The sequence below is a fragment of the Cervus canadensis genome, chromosome 26 (genome assembly GCF_019320065.1).
Source record: "Cervus canadensis isolate Bull #8, Minnesota chromosome 26, ASM1932006v1, whole genome shotgun sequence".
NCBI lineage: Eukaryota > Metazoa > Chordata > Mammalia > Artiodactyla > Cervidae > Cervus > Cervus canadensis.
Genome location: NC_057411.1, coordinates 22,274,465 through 22,292,544, shown reverse-complemented (window position 1 = coordinate 22,292,544; position 18,080 = coordinate 22,274,465). Strand labels below are relative to the sequence as shown.

Here is an 18,080-nt window from a genome sequence, read left to right as displayed (position 1 = left end):
AAAAGAAAGTGCATGTAAGTTTAAAATGTCAAATGAATTAACTAAATGCTAATCAAAGAACTCAAATATAATTGAAGCGCTGATGAAAGGCTAAAAACTCTGAAGTTACTGAGAGGTGATTACTCCTGTTCCTAAAACAGTGTTAGGACTGGTTTGCAGACTTATGTAGCTGCAATTGATTCTGAAGGGGAATAAAACCTGCCAGGCCCCAAAATGTCTTTTTTGGCTTGAGGATTATCTGGGGCTGAATGTTTTTAATAAGAGACAAAGACTCAGGAAGTCTCTTTTTTTTAACCTCCCCTTTAACGGCTTAAGATAATTTAGATAAGGTACTCAGTCCCGGAAGTGCCCTTCCGCCAGCTTGATCCGCAGAGAACATGGGCTACTGTGGTAGGAGCTCACCAGGGCCTGGAGACCAGAATCCACTCTGTGTTCCATTGTCTCTATGGCATAGCAAGCATCGCTTTACAAAATACTTGATTTTGCATCTCCATGTGAATCCTCTTCCTCCCCTTTAAAGCCCCAAGCCCCTGCCTCCTTCTCTTTCTCCCAGGTGGCATGAAAGTGGAAGTGAAAGTTAGTCACTCAGTCCTGTTGGACTCTTTGTGTCCACATGGACTGTAGCCTACCAGGGTCCTCTGTCCATGGGATTATCCAGGCAAGAGTGCTGGATTGGGTGGCCATTTCCTTCTCCAGGGGATCCTCCTGACCCAGCGATTGAACCTGGGTCTCCTGCATTGCAGGCAGATTCTTTATTGTCTGAGCCATTAGGTGGCATGCAAGTGTCAATTACCTAGCTTGTTCTTGCACCTCCTAGTCTTATGGAGACCCTGTATGTCATTAAATTTGGTTTTTCCCCTGTTCATCTGTCTCATGTTGATTTAATTCTTAGATGAGTCAGAAGAACCTAGAAAAGGTAAAGGGAAAGCGTTTTTCCTCCCCTAAAATTCCAAGTGCAATAACAGTATTGTAATTGGTACAAATGTTCTATGGCTGACCTAGTTTTCAGTTGTGGTACTTATATTTCACAGGCATATACTTTTAAAATTATTTCCTGAGCTCTTTAGTTACATTTAAGATGCCATTATCAAATATTTATGCAAAACCAAAATACTTATGCATTTTCAGCATTATGACTTTCAGATTATTAAAACCTCTCTTGACCTGTTTTCTTACATACAAACTGATGGAATTCAGCCAACTGGACGTATGCTGTCTCCAGAATGACAATTCCACAATGTTATTACTAAAACCTTATTCAGAAGAGCTATTTAGTGAACTAAAAAAACAAACAAATGTGTGATTGTTTTAAGTTACAAAACTTTATTTTTTCATGAAATTATGCACATTTGGCTTGTTATTTTTTCACTGATGGAAATTTAAATCAGCTTATACCTTCATATGTCCCCAAACATAATTTATTTTTTAATCTCTTCATAATTTTTGAATTTGCAAATCATGAATAATTTAGACATATAGGAAACCATAGAATAAAAAGAACAGACATCTCTATTGATTATAATGAGATTATTTCAATATTCAAGAATAATTTAAAATCTTTCTCTGTATATATATGTTACTAATCAATTTTGTTATCTCTTATTATCTTTATTAAAATAGATAATTATATTATTGTCCTGAAGAGATCACTTAACAGTGGAAAGCTGACTCCATGAGCTCTTTAATTTTCTTTTTTTTTAAATTCAGGGTAATTTAGGGCTGCCTACTTGCATTTGATTCTTGGGTATATTTTGATAAATGCTATCGTAGTTATTGACAGTAATCTCTAATTATTATATTATACTTACATGGACTTTGCTAATTGGGCAAATCTCAGTATTTCACATATAAACTTTCAGTTTATATTCTTTATATGCTCAGTATTTAACATATAAACTTTCAGTTATCCTTTATATGTGCTTTGTCTTCTTTCTATAAGAAGATCATAATAGCAACAGATTTCTTTATGAAGATATTTCAAATTCTCTTCACTAGACCTATTTTAATGGACCTCAAGATTACCCATACTCTTCTCTTGCTATTTTTCTTCAAAATCTAATTAATTTTAAAATTGTTGCCACTATAATCAAACTACGGCTAGCTCTTGAAAGGACACAATCATTCTAAAAGTATCACTTCTCTATGCCCTCTTTCCCTTTCTCTGCTTTCCTGGTCCTTTTGTTCCTCAGGGGCCTGAAATGACACAATTCAGGGGCAATAGATTATGAAGATAAAATTCAGCAATTAATTTCCATTCTCAATTCCCACCTTCTATTCTTTTAATCACTTTATTTGTTCTTATTTTCTCTTTTTAATGGCAGCCTTTAATATTTTAACTTTTAAAACAGCACCATTGTATATTAATAGTTGACCTTGGTCGATTTGGTATTCACTAAGAACCTCAACTAATAGATATCATTACGTCCATGTCTGGCCAGCAATTTTGTGGCTAGCCCACTGATTTACTGGTCAATCTTTCAGCAAACTTATTAGACTGCCAGCATCACTAAACTCTTGCTCTGAGCCAAGCAGTTTGCAAAGCTGTTTTGCAGATATTATTGCTAATTTACAATGTAATATAGCAAATTAGCATCATCTCTAAAGCTGAGAGGGTCTTGGTAATTCACCAGGGTCACAAACTTTATTAAAGGACAGTTTCTGAATGTGGGGCTGAAGAAGTCTAGTGTCCACCTAAGTTAAGCCACTAAACAGCTCTGAGTAAAAAGTGTGTGGTTCCTTAGGGTGCTGGTCCCTATTTCCTTGATAGTATGTAAATACATCATAGGCAAGAAAATAAAAAATTCCCTGTAACAAAGAGACAGTGATTAATTTGCTCTATTACAGAAGAAAAAGGTCTTTTATCAAATATGTAGTAATTTATTACTCAATTAATCTAACAACTTCTTGAGGTGTTTTAGCAAACCTCCTCTAAGTAAATCTTGTTTTTAATTTTTTGCTAAAATGAGCCATGGGGAAATGATAATAATATTCATCACTGGGCATTGCCAAAGTTCCTAAAACTTACAAAGATGAGGCGTGACATTGTAAGAAGTCAGAAATGAGTGAAACAATTATCATGATTATCATCCCAGTTGTACTATTCTGTCAAACATGCTTTGGATTATTCAATTCAACATTAGTTTCATTATCCATGAAACGGAGTGAATCACTTCTGCCAAGCAAGCTATGTAAAGGATTGAATCAGACAATGCATGTAAAAATGTCCTATAGTTAAAGACATCCAACTTGAAAGAACTGTAAGTCTTGACAAAGTGGCCGTAGCAGTGAGACCTGCTATTTTTCATCTAATTTGGGGAAAGATATACTAATCTGAATATGCATTTTATAAATCACAGTTACTACTGCAGCAAACACAGGTGTCAGGCTTATAACCCGTCTGCTTCTCTTTCTTTAAAATAGCACCAGATTTCATTTCTTTTGTCAGAATAATCATATTAATACATTTAAGAACTTGAGTTATATTGTTTTCCTTTTAATCTATAGATCAGTTGAGTTATTAAGGAATGTAGCTGTCACATTAAATATTATTTTATTTGAAAAAAAAATCTACCTAAATACTTTATATGTTGAAAGCTTCTTTTCATCTTAAAAGATCTACAGTAAGATGGTTTCCATAATGGATGTCACCATACCTAAGAAGTTTTACCATCGCCTGATTTTTAATTTGACTCTGATTGAAATTGTTCTAAGTGGGAATGTGCTAATTTGGCCAACGGATGGTAGCCACTGGTTAAATATTAAAATGATTTTAGAAGAGTTGAATCAAAGAAATCACAATGTGACTGTACTGGCTTCATCAGCCACTCTATTCATCAACTCCAATTCTGACTCTCCTGTGAATTTTGAGATGATACCTGTTTCCTACAAGAAGAACAATATAGATTCCTTAATTGAACATATGATAATGCTGTGGATAGACCACAGACCGACTCCTCTCACACTCTGGGCTTTCTACAAAGAACTAGGAAAACTCCTAGATACTTTCTTCCAAATTAATATACAAATCTGTGATGGAGTATTAAACAACCCCAAGTTAATGGCAAGACTTCGGAAAAGTCATTTTGATGTGTTGCTGGCCGACCCAGTAACCATCTGCGGAGATCTGGTTGCTCTGAAATTAGGAATTCCATTTATGTACACCCTGAGGTTCTCCCCAGCATCAACAGTGGAGAGACACTGCGGAAAAATTCCAGCACCTGTGTCCTATGTACCTGCAGCCCTTTCTGAGCTCACGGACCAGATGACCTTCGGTGAAAGGCTTAAAAATACCTTATCTTATCCCCTGCAAGACTATATATTTCAATCCTACTGGGGTGAGTGGAATTCATACTACAGCAAAGTCCTAGGTAAGTCTCTAAAATGTTCTCTTACTAATGGTTCCGGATATCTTATTTATTCTTATTGTTGATACAGCAAAAGGTTTCCATACCACTGCAAGTGCCAAGCTGAAGTACACATGTGTGGGCTAAGTCACTTTGGTCATATCTGACTCTTTGTTGCCCCATGGACTGTAGCCCTCCAGGCTCCTCTGTCCATGGGATTCTCCAGGCAAGAGTACTGGAGTGTTTTGCCATTTCATCCTCCAGGGGATGTTCTCCACCCAGGGATCAAACCCTTGTCTCTTATGTCTCCTACACTGGCAGGCAGGTTCTTTACCACTACTTATTATATATTATATATGTGTACACAATTGAATGTTATTTTTGGAAAATTCCTAAACAATTGAATGGTGGTATTAATATGCATGATGTTGTTTCAAACAAATAATCTTGTGCCTATTTAGGTAATAGCTTTTCAATGTGTAAAGCAACCTTCAAATATAATTGAAAACATCTTCAAATATAAATGAAAATATAAATACATTCACCAGGATAAATTCAGTTCAGTTCATTTGCTCAGTCATGTCCGACTCTTTGCGACCCCATGAATCGCAGTACGCCAGGCCTCCCTGTCCATCACCAACTCCTGGAGCTTACTCAGACTCATGTCCATCGAGTCAGTGATGCCATCCAACCATCTCATCCTCTGTCGTCCCCTTCTTTCCTGCCCTCAATCTTTCCCAGCATCAGGGTCTTTTCCAATGAGTCCGTTCTTCACATCAGGTGGCCAAAGTATTGGAGTTTCAGCTTCAGCACCAGTCCTTCCATTGAATACCCAGGACTGATTTCCATTAGAATTGACTGGTTAGATCTCCTCACAGTCCAATGGACTCTCAAGAGTCTTCTCCAACACCACAGTTCAAAAGCATCAATTCTTTAGCACTCAGCTTTCTTTAGAGTCCAATTCTCATGTCCATACATAACTACTGGAAAAACCATAGCTTTGACTAGATGGACCTATGTTGGCACAGTAATGTCTCTGCTTTTTATGGATAAATTATGACACTACTAAAAATACTTTTGAAGTGATACCCAATTTACTTTCCCTTCTTCATTCTCCATTTTTTCTTTGTCTTAGGAAGCTTTAAAAGTCCTAGGACTAGACACTGGGAACTTGAATTTGTACTCTTCTCTGCCTCTCACTATCTCTCCATCCTGAGGCTCCCCTGGGTGCTTGGACCAGCATTGCCTCCAGCTTAATTGCTCAGAGATCTTTGGCAAGCCTCAGGGTTTCTTGCCTTACTGATTCTTTATGAAAATCAAACAAAATAAAGCAAACTATCAAGGCCAGTTATGGTTTATTGTTTGTATTACTTCTTTTTCTGATCTTCATGAGTCTCCCTTTCTTTCTTTTTCTATTTTATTCTTTCCTAAATGCTTTTTTCCTCTAGATTTGTTAGTAGTAGCAGGGATACTAATTAACAGCAATTAAGTGATGCTACCAATGGTACTTTCTTACAAAGGTAATATGCAAGATATTATTCTTTTACTCTAGAAAGATTGAGGGCATGAGGAGAAGGGGGCAGCAGAGGATGAAGTGATTGGATGGCATCACTGATCCAATGGACATGAGTTTGAACAAGCTCCAGGAGATACAGAAGGATAGGGAGGCCAGGTGTGCTGCAGTCCATGGGGTCACAAAGAGTCAGACATGACAGCATCTGAACAATAGCAGCAATGCTATATCAATTACAAAGGACTACATTTATGTTGAATATTATTTATAACAAACTACACAGAACTATGCAATGACAATGTCCTGATTATACTATCATGGGACTATGTAAATAGGACATAGTCAGTAAGTATTTGTAGAAAATAAACGCCTCTGCGCTATACAAAATCTTTCTCAAATGGTGTGTAAAGCCATTGTGTCTTCTGACAGATTATATAACATGTGTAAAGCCATTGTGATACAGAATGTTCCCAACTTCTCATTTTCACAGGGCAATAATCTAGCTGCAGACGTATTTAAGAAATGGAATATCTTATTTACTTAAATCTTTTATGCTCCTCATGTTACTCAATGTACTTAGACAATAACTACCTTGAATATTTTATTTCAAATAGAAGTATATTTTCAAGAAGAACTGGTAAAATCCAGTTTGTCCTCTGTTTGCAATTACATTCATCGAGTATTAGAGACACCTGTGAACTGTAACCTGATCCTGAAACAGATCAGTTTATACATTTGATATTATTTTCTTTCAACACAAGAGGTTTCATAACGTCATGTGCTGTGAAGTGTCCATTTCAATATCCGTTCTTCAGTTCTGTGGGAAAGGCTAGAAAAATAAAATGTAAAAAACAAACAAGCAATAACAAAACCCCTCAAATATCTACTTTGAAAGAGATAGAAGTAAGTAAATGGGCTTCCCTGATGGCTCAGATGGTAAAGAATCTGCCTGCAATGCATGAGACCTGGGTTTGATCCCTGGATCAGGAAGATCCCCCCAGAGAAAGGAATTGGCTACCCACTCCAGTATTCTTGCCTGCAGAATCCCATGGGCAGAGGAGCCTGGTGGGCTATAGTCCTTGGTATCGCAGAGTCAGACATGACTGAGCGACTAACATTCATTCATCAAGGAAATATCTGATTACACTGGTTAAAAATTCTGCTTTATTTGTCAGTGAGGATATCTTTTGTGAATGAAGTAAATTAAAATGATCATCAATTTTATTTTAAATATGTTTCTAACTCCAAATAGGACAGGCCTATCTGGGAATATAGGCCGATCATTTTTTTATATTCAGGAGTGAATCTATAAATAAATCTTGTCCTGGCCAATTGTTCTGCAAGGTATCTTCAAACTACACTGAGTCTGATTTCTCTTCCAACTTCAGAGAGATTTGCTTTACATGCACCCCATAGGTAGTTCTCAAGCGGGCAGGACTAGGTACTAGCCTTTGCTATAGCCACAGGAAGGCCAAGGACTTGAATGTTATAATGAAAATAGTTAAATTGATAAGGAAACTGAATGGTCCCATTTCGCCTCTGTCTTTTGGTTTCCTGGTCTGTCTCTATTTTCCCCAGCACTCTGCAGACAGAAGAGAGGAAAGACCAGTACTAATCTATGTACCACTCAGCCAGTATAGCCTGTGTTGACAAAAAGAAAAAAAAATGCCCAATGTGAGAGTTGCAAGTTAAGTTTCATTGGGGGCAATATGAGGACTGCAGCCTAGGAGGCAGCCCCTCAGGTAGCTCTGAGAGACTGTTCCAAAGAGGTAAGAGGGGAAGGTCAGTATATATGTGATTTTGGTAAAGGGGGAGGACATGCAATCAACTGTATGTTTTTGGTAGAAAGTTTCTGCTGGTCTCATGAAGCTTCTGCTAGTCATGAGAAACAATTGGCACCACGAAGAAGGATTTTAGTGCTTTTCTAGATAGAAGGAGATATAAGAATTGGGCTTATAAAATCAACTCCTGAGAAAATCTAACTATCTGAGGACATGTCCTGCCAGTTTCCTGGAGCACAGAGCACCTCATTTCTGTTCTCCACCTTGAACTCCTTCAGGGGGTGTTGGAGATCAGCAGCTTCAGCAGGACATGAATCCTTGTAGAGGTAGATGGCAAGCGTCCATGGCAAGTGTCAATTTGTGACTGACACCTGCTTTTACCTGTAACTACCATGTAGGTTCCATGTTGGTCCCTCTTTCCCTGCTGCTAAATTTTAGATGTATTCCCTATAAGTAACCCTATCTTTTTCCAGACCATTAAAAAAAACATAAAATAAATGAGCCTTATAATATTTCCCCTCTAGCAAACTTGCCTGAAGCTGTACTAAATTACTCAGTACATTTTTCACATTTGATTTCTGGCTGCCTTTTTTTTTTCCCATTTATTTTTATTAGTTGGAGGCTAATTACTTTACAATATTGTAGTGGTTTTTGTCATACATTGACATGAATCAGCTATGGATTTACATGTATTCCCCATCCCGATCCCCCCTCCCACCTCCCTCTCCACCCGAGGCCTGAGGTTTTTTGTTTGTTTGTTTTTCTGTATCCCACTCCCATTCTAATCACTATTACCAACATCTCTTTTCCCTGGAAAATGTGGATCTCTGTTAATCTGCCCTCACATAGGCTTTTTTTTTCCCTTATTTTGTAATTATATTTATTTATTTATTTATTCATTAAGTATCTTCACTATTCAGATTCACAATGTTATAGATTGTAATAAATTTATAAAGAGTGTGAACTTGAATTCAACTAAAATTTTCTTGCTATTTGAGAGACTTTCAAGAGAAAATGAAAGCTTGAACTTTTGAAAATAAGTTTAGATTAATATCCTCAAACCTCAAGACAATTTTTAAAAAAAACTCTTGGGAACCAACTTGAAAATATAACATACTATGCACAGCCTAAGATGAAACCTCCAGTGTTTCATTCTTGAACTCTTCTAGGTTATTAAATATTCAAGATTTATTGATAAAAAGTAACCGTGTGTTTGTAGATTTAGTTAAGAAAAGGATTTATAGTAAACCCTAGTGGGATAACTATGCTTTCTAGATATAATAAAATGACCATAATGTTATGAAGATCATTAGAAATGGCATAGCAGCATCCTCCCGTGGCCTTTATGTCATTTCCTACCAGTGTGTAGTTGAGTGGCCAGCGTGGGGTTGGTATTTGCTGTAGCTGCTATGGGTGGTGATGATAATCTCATCAATCAAGGTCAGTTGATTCGAACACCAATTTATCAGATATTCTGCCAAACTCCCATTTGAAACAGGTTATAAATGTTCACTTTTGATCATGGAGCATCCAGGAAAGTCAACCAAAGGATGTTAGGAGACCACCACTCACCTCAGCAAAACCAGCACAAACTTCAGTGCCTAAAACTTTGAGACCAAGAGTTTCAAAAGGAACAAAGCCTTTTTTCCCTTTTGCTTGTATAAAACTCACATTTTTTAAGGGCAACTTTGAAAGGTTGCATATCCTTCTAACCACAGGGTGTCTTCACAGTAACAAGCAAGAGGTCGTAAACCCAAAGTGAACTGACTCTGCTTCATCAGAAAGGATATTGAACAATTAGGGGGACGTGGCTATCAGAAATATTTATAAAGCACATAGCTGTGACTCTAAAGATACAGTTATTTCCTTTAGTTTGCAATACATAAAGAAAATACCCTTTATCTCAATGGCTACTTTTTTGACATATTCCTCATTGAAATGTAACACAAAAGGCTTTTAAAAAGGAAATTTGCCTGTGTCAGTACCTCCAGCCCTGTGAAAGGGAAAAGCCTGGATTCTATTCACTCTGCCACTCACTGACCTGTTTGGCATTTGCATATCCCATGACCTAGCTTTTCATCCTTCCATCTACACAATGGACAGCACCCATATTTGCCTAATTTCAAAGGTATATTGAATGACGCTTGACTTTGATCAAGGGTCAAATGCTATAGAAAGAATGGGAAAGATTGATATTTTCCGGTTATCTATGTCACCCTACTGCTAGAGCTGGGAACCCATGAGCAGGGGAGTCCTTGAGTTTATAACAGTGGAAAAAAGCTTGCAAGGGTGACCTCTGGCAGTGATTTTTATCTTATTCTTCCTTGATTACTTAGTCTTTTCTGAATCTTACACTGATTACTTTCATAATATAATAAAGAACAGAGGAAATTTTTTTTTAAGATTTTTTTTTTGACTGGGGCCATTTTTAAAGTCTTTATTAAATTAGGCTTCTGTTTTATATTTTGTTTTTTCTGGCCATGAGTCATGTGAGATCTTAGCTCTCCAACCAGGAATTGAACCTCACATAGGCTTTTAATTCCTTCTCACACATGGTTTTCCTATGGTTAGTGCTGTGAGCTTTTTAAGATTCTGTATAACCTTTCTTGCAAGTAAAACCTAAGTCATAAATTGTACAGTTCATTGTAATTTCGTAGTATAAACCCATGCAACCAGAACCCAAACCAAGAAGCAAAACATTATTACACCTGTAATTCCCTAAACTTCCTCATATCAGTCCTGACTACACCCATCTGAAGATAACAACTTTTTTGACTTCTAACACCACAGATTAAATTTGACCAATTTTAAACTGTATAAATGAACCACACATTATGGCCCTTTTGTATTTTGCTCCTTTTATTTAGCATCATGCTTTTTATATTTGTCCAAGTTGTCACATGTAGATGTAGTGTGTTCGTTCTCATAGCTATACAGAATCTTTTGAATTAATGTAAATTTTACTTATCCATTCTACCGCCAGTGGTCATGTTGGCTGTCTTGGTTTGGGCTATGTATGATAAACACTGCTACGAACATTCTTGTACATGTCTTTCGGTGAACACAAGTATGTTATACTACAAGGTGTATATATAAGAAAGGAATTGCCAAGTCATAGGGTATGAATCTGTTTAGCTTTAGTAAATACTGCTTATTTTCAAGTTCTTGTACCAATTAATAATCTCATCAGCCATTTACTAGTATTCCAATTGTTCTCCATTTTTACTTGGCATTTCTTTTCATTCTTTTACTTTAATTGTAACCATAATGAAGTGCAGTGCTGTCTCATTATTATCTTTTATTAATAAATAATTTGCATGTATCTGTTTAAAGTACATAAAGCACATAGTGATTTGCATATCAAATGTATATACCTTTGTGACCAACACATCAATCAATCTCTAAGATCCTTTTCCAACATAGCTGCTCTCCAGTCCTTTTCAGACCCTTATCAGACTAAATAACTCCTACCACTTAGCTCATTCTTCTTATGTATTTCCTCTGTGGCCCTGTTTCTCTTTCTGCATTGTCAGTCATCCCCATGTAGTGGTTGGAGAGGCTTGTGTCAGTTGTCATCAGCACTCGTTGTAAATGAGTAAGGGGTCGATGAGACAGAATAATGTCTGATCTCCGGCTTCACTGATAAGGACCAAATACTCACAGCAGAGGAACTTGTGATCCCTACCTTCCCAAAATTTCATCACCCCCGTGGAGACCAGAGACCAAGCCTGTGTGTGACTCGGGAGATGACAGAGAAGCACGCGCTCTCCTGGAGCCTCAGGCAGCGATACCAGGGACACCAGTTGTAGCAGGGCGCCGAGGACTCCAAAGCAGTGACATGCCAGCGCCAGCGAACACCTCTGACAGCTAGTGGAGGGTGGAAAGTGCCTGCTCTCAAATAGAACTAGAGAGAGCGCATGCAAGCAAAAAGCAAAAACTTGTGCTATGGCGCCACCTACTGGAAGACAATAGAAGGGCAGCTAATTGAATCCTGCTCCTGCTCAGCCATTCGCTGGTGTCAGACTCTGCGGCCTCATGGACTGCAGCTCCCCAGGCTCCTCTGTCCCTGGGGTTCTCCAAGCAAGAATACTGGAGTGGGTTGCCATGCGCTTCTCCAGGGGATCTTCCCAATCCAGGGATCAAACCCAGGTCTCCCACATTGCAAGAGAATTCTTTACCAGCTGAGCCACAAGGGAAGCCCGAGAAGACTGGAGTGGGTAGCCTATCCCTTCTCCAAGGGATCTTCCCCACCCAGAGGTCAAACGGGGGTCTCCGGCGTTGCTGGGGGATTCTTTACCAGCCGAGAAAAGAAAGAAAACATTACCTAAAGAAGAAAGGCATTCACTACTTCAAATGTGCCAGCAGAGGAACAACTCAAGCTTCATGGAGATCCACAGTAATATTGTTCCACAAAAAGAATATGAAAATTCTCCAAAAACCAAACTTAAAATCACAGAATATCATAATCTGACAGAGAATTCAAAATAGCTATCGTGAAGAAACCCAAAAAGTGACAAGAAAACTCAGGCAATTCATTGAGTTCAGGAACAAGATTAATGAATTAATTAACAGAAAGAATAATTTACCAGGGATATTTAAGCTCTAAAGAGATTCAAGCAGAAAATCGTGAGCTGAAGAGCTCAAGTGGAGGTATAATTCTCCCTGATTCCAAACTGTATTACAAAGCTATAGTAATCAAGACAGCATGGAATTGGCCGGAAATAGACATATAAATCAATGAAACAGAATTGAGAGGCCAGAAATAAACCCACAAATATGTGGAGAATTATTTTATGACAAAGTAACAAGGAACATACAATGGAGAAAGGATACTCTAATAAATGGATACCAAAAAATTTTATAATTTAGAATTTTTTTTTATTTTATTAAAAGATAAAAATATATCTCACACAGAAATTGACATTGCAATCATGAATTACAGTGTTTTATTGAATCATCCATAATGTTTTAGCTATTTTTCTAATTGCTAATTCTAAAATTGTCAATATTATATATGTGTGTGTTTCTAAGTTGACATTGATGTTGCTGATATTGTTGTTTAAAGTTGAACTATATCTATCTATATATGGCTAAAACACAAGTAACAATGAACACGTCTAATATACTCATCTTGATTTTTAAGTGCCATTCTCTAATAAAATGAACCAGCATTCTTTGAAGAAATGGTCAGTTCTAAGGTTGGGACAGTGAAAATAGTAGATGATCCTGAAGCATTTTGTGGTTTCAAAAAGTAACAAGTAATTGAAAATGATGGGGCCATATCAAAAGTATGTAGAAACCAATGTATGAGACATTTTCCAATATCTGTGACAATTTGAACAATAAAATAAATAATGATTATAATTAAATGTATAAAAATACATTTTTTAGTTATAGCAATATAAATATAAATAAGTGAATAGTAGGGAATTATTTAAATTCTAATTAATAAATATAGAAGGAATCATTGATTTTTTAATTGACTGGGTTTTTAAGATCAATATTTTATACAATCATGATAAAATGATCAAAACTAGAAATTCTTATGAAAAATTATCAATTATCCTGATGATATCCTTTTTTCTTTTCAGTAAACAATCCAGGTTTCCTCCTTGCATTTACTTGTCCAGTCTCCCTACTCTTCAGTTTCTGACAGTTCCCACAGGCTCTCTCTGTTTTTCTAAAGAGCACCAGCTAGTTAATTTTTAGAATATCCCTCAACTTTTTTTCTGGTATTTTCTTGTGATTAGGGAGAGATGATGTGTTCGGGGAAAGAATACTATAGAAGTAACCTTGTGTCCTTCACAGTGAGATGCATCAGAGGTACATCATATAGACAGCTTACTACTAGTGACCGTATTTTGATCACTTAGTTACTAGTGTGTCTGCCAGGATGCTCCCTATTTTCCCCTTTGTGATGAGCAAGCATCTTGAAGGGAGATACTGTGAGACTGCAAATCATACTAATCATATGTTGGCACATATTTTTATAATCCTTTCCAATAAAATTCCAATGAATAATTCAGAAGGAGCAATGGAAATAGAAAATCACATTTAGAAAAACATAGTAATAATCCTGAAGGACATACAGAAATCTCGACTTAATTTAGAATTGCTTATGTTTAAAATGACTACTTTAAACCCAAATCTTCCGACTACTTTAAAAATTTAAAGTAGTCGGAAGATTTGGGTAAAAGAACAGAAATTTAGGGCTTAGTTGTGCAGTCTGGCTGCATGAAAAATGCACAAGCTCTAAAGAGTAAAAAAAAGACTTGAAAGAGGAAGCCCTGAGTAGACACAACCAATAACTAGATTCAAAGGCCTTAGTCTATTCTTCATGCATCTTTAGCATTCTATCATCGTTTCCATTTTTTATTTAAAACTTAATTCTGCTTAACAGCTTTTGATTTCTCTTTTGGGTCACTGTTTATTTGTACAGCTGTGCTTAATCTACTCTTCAATCTATTCACTAACTTAAATCTGATTTATTGAATTCTTGAATTCCAGAAATTCACTTTGTTTCTTTGGCAAATTTTCACAATTATTCTTTTTAATCTTTTGTTTCTTACCAATATTTTCAGACTTTGCTTTCATACCTTTAAATTTATTGTAAAAATAATTTTATTTTTCATTTCATACAATAATATTTTAAATCATTGAATTCATATTTCTGGCTTCTGCTGCTTTTGCTGGTTCTCAGTCCTGAAGCCTTGTTTTCTTTTAACAAGGAGGTGCTTATTTACCTTCAAATTTTATCAGTGGGAACCTTTGAAGTTGGGTTCAAAGTTTCTTCAAAGAGGCTTTTCTAGTTTGAGCTGGAAATCCATATGAAGATTGACTATTAAGAATTCTAAAAGAACTTTTTCATCTACACACCAGCAAGTCAAAACTAGCAATTATCCTTGCTGTAAACTTCTGTGTAAGTGAATTTGTTTGTAAAAGGGAGGCCATATCTTGAGAATCTAGCATTACATGAACATACACAGGGTGTAGGATCTTGGCAAGGCTTCAGACTTTCCTTCTCTCCACTCTTGGCACCTATGGTGTGTTCTACAAAGAAACAACAAGATTGAACATCAGAATTCCTGCCTTGACTTTGTTTAGGGATTCTGTCTGCTGACTTTTTACTTTCTTGAAAATCAGAAATGAATTTTTATGGGGCAATTTTATATTTTATTCAGAATTTTAAATGTTTCAGTTGGATATAAGTGAATATGTCTATACTTTTACGTTTATGAAAATGAATCATTCTTCAAAATCTGAGCTCTCCCTTAGTTTTCTCATATAATAAAACAACTTAGAGATATTTCTCTATTCAGGCAAGAATACTGGAGTGGGTTGTCATGCCTTCCTCCAGGGGATCTTCCCAACCCAGGGATCAAACCCAGGGATTGAGCCCAGGTCTCCTGTATTGCAGGCAGATTTTTTACCAGCTGAGCTACCAGGGAAGCCCAATAACATGTATACTGAGGTCAATTTCTAACCTGTACCATATATCTCTGCTCTCTGTTTGACTTCATTTAAACATTTTTACAACATATGAACTTCATCGTAGTGATTAGATACATTTATCAATCTTTGTTTAATCACTTTGGGGCTATTTATCCTGTGTAAAATGACTTTTATCCTCTAAGATTATAACATTATCTGTTTTCTCTTAGTGAATTTATGGTTCTGTTGTAGCTTTCTATTTTCTGATTCTCTTTTGGATTATGCTTTTTACCAGTCATTAGCAGAGTTTATGCAAAGCCTAATTATGCAACACAACACAACTCTCAATCCTTAATCCTAGATTATTCTTTGCATCTTTAAGCAAACCTACTCTGGGTTTTTGTTTTGGCAAAACAGAGAAGCTGTCAAGGGAAATTGAAATTTCAATATATCTCTTTCAAATTATTGAAATGAATATTATTTTGTAACTGAACATAACCCTTGGTATAGCTATGTCACAATTCGTAGAACACAGATACATTAACATACTCTTTCACTTTTAAGTAATACTTTTCAACCTACTAAGTAGACTCTTAAACACTTAGCTAACTTATAATTTCATCATTATCTTCCCCCACCAAGCAACCTGCTTCATGAGCTTTGCCCTTCCTTATTTCATCTATACCTTCTATGATCTATCTCCCTTATATTTGTAGAAGTATAAGGGAGAAGTATAAATCATCATGATAATTTATTTTCTGCAATAATCTATGAGATCATTTTGAATTAGAAACGTATCTTATTTGTTTCTTTCTACCCTGTGCATGGTATAGAATCCAGTATAAAGTAAGTGTGAAAAGTTGCTTGTTGAAGACATGAAATATCAAATGTTTTGAAAAGAAATTGGAATTGGACTGAAATACAGATCGATGATGGGACACAAAATCTGTGCTCCTAAATATTTCCCCTCTCTTGAGATTCACACACATGTTCAATCATTAATGACACATGGTCGGTCAAAAAATTTTTCCATAACTACTACTCCTTTAGTATTTCGTGATTTTTCTAGAGTTCTTAGCACTCTCTGATTGCTCAGAGTCTAAACCAAGCACACCCTTGTTAATGACTTAGCACCCCTCACTTCTCAGCAGTCATGACCCTCATTCTAGACCCTCTATTCCCAAACCAATATTATATTCTCCCTGATACTCTGATCAAATCCTGCTGTCTTAAAATTTAATTTTAGCTAGTTATGTATCTTTTTTTCTTTGCAACTCAAATAATATTCAGATGCCAGTTTAGGTTTATTAAAGGACATACATGATCATTTTCTGTACCTGATCTGAAAATTTGAGTACACATCTTTTTATGAAGATTAAAACTGAACCCAGCATACAGCATTTAAAGCTCTCCAAAGGGTCCTATTTTAACTAATATTTCCCTTTTCTGCACAGTTTCTGTGTTAGCCTCTGCCCCATACATACTGAACTAACAACTGTAAACTTAAATGACCATGACTTACATATCATTCATCTTTTTATCCCTTTCTTCTATTCAACTTTAAAATCCTTCTCCTGTATTCTTTGCTTCTGAGTTTAGCTGAAATGTCCCCTCTGTGTTGAAACTTTGATTTCTTCACATTAGAGTGATAGCATATTCTGAGACCCTAAAATCCTGTATCTTTGTACAACATTTAGTATATTCATATTCCTCCTATATTAGGCAATGTATGTGTTTTATCTACATGCTAGCATGTGACCAGCTTTATGAGAAGACATATATTTTCATGTTTCCCCAAATTATTAATCATCATGTTCCATGAGATTCACCATATTATTTGCTAGATATATTTAAATGGGTTCTATCATATTTTTAAAAATGTCAATAAAACATTATTTTTTTCTATTTTAATCTATTTTTAAAACTCCTAGGTTGCAATCATTTCCTCAAAAATATATGAATATTTCCTATCTTCTCCTGAACAAATATCATGCCCAGTTAACAACTGGCAAAGTTCTCTGCATGTAAGTTTCCTAACTCCAGAAATTAATTTTTAACTTGATCGATGTCTAAATTGCCACTTCAATTTTGTGCCCAACAAACATTCAGCGTTTGCAGAGCAGTGTGTGAGGGAGCTGCTATCATGATGTCCAAGAAATGGGTTTCAGCAATTCTACTGCTGCAGTTCTGTTACACAGGCTGTGGATTCTGTGAGAAGATCCTGGTGTGGCCCTGTGACATGAGCCACTGGCTCAATCTAAAGGTTATTCTGGAGAAACTCACGGAAAGAGGCCATGAAGTGACTGTGTTGGTGTCGTCACAAAATTTTATCATTGACAACAACAAGCCTTCCACACTGAACTTCGAGATGTTCTCAGTGCCGCAGGACAAAGAGGTTGCTGAAAAAAGTCTAAACGAATTTTTAGATCTATCTGTTAACGTCATGCCAACATTGTCACCCTGGCAATCAGCAAAGAAACTTCAAGATTTTTTTCTTCAAATAAGTGCAGATTTAAAACTTATCTGTGAGAGTGTTGTCTACAACCAGACAATCATGAAGAAACTCCAGGACACCAACTATAAAGTTATGGTTATAGACCCTGTGACGCCCTGCGGTGAGCTGATTGCTGAGATTCTGGGAATTCCTTTTGTGTATACATTAAGACTCTCCCTGGGTAGTACAATGGAGAAATACTGTGGGCAACTTCCATCTCCACCTTCCTACGTGCCTGTTGTCATGGCAGGATTACCAGACAAAATGACCTTTCTGCAAAGGGTAAAAAATCTAATGTTTACCATTTTCTTTGACTTCTGGCTCCAACAATATGACCCTCAGCTTTGGGACCAGTTTTACAGTGAAGTATTAGGTAAGAGACTCTGCTTTTCATTCTCAAGTAATTATCAGAAGATGCTGAGGAGGTTTCAGAAAAGTTAGGAAGAGGGAAGGAATCTATTTTTAAAACTTTCACTTTCACAAAAGCTCCACAATTGATATCAATGAACTGTGGTTCA

At 36.4% G+C, this 18,080-nt stretch overlaps 1 protein-coding gene across 5 annotated transcripts in view; it reads left to right on the top strand.

Moving 5' to 3' along the window:
* LOC122428445 (UDP-glucuronosyltransferase 2A1) overlaps positions 1-18,080 on the top strand; it is a 61,901-nt gene that overhangs the window by 13,856 nt on the left and 29,965 nt on the right. For 2 of the 5 annotated variants that reach the window (XM_043448476.1, XM_043448475.1), the window contains exon 2: positions 3,736-4,367. The exons of 2 other annotated variants lie outside the window; for them this stretch is intronic. In XM_043448476.1, the coding sequence (XP_043304411.1) occupies positions 3,736-4,367 (632 nt within the window). Of the gene's footprint in view, positions 1-3,735; positions 4,368-17,187; positions 17,936-18,080 lie in introns of those variants that run through there. One more of the 5 variants, XM_043448477.1, reaches the window with a different exon arrangement.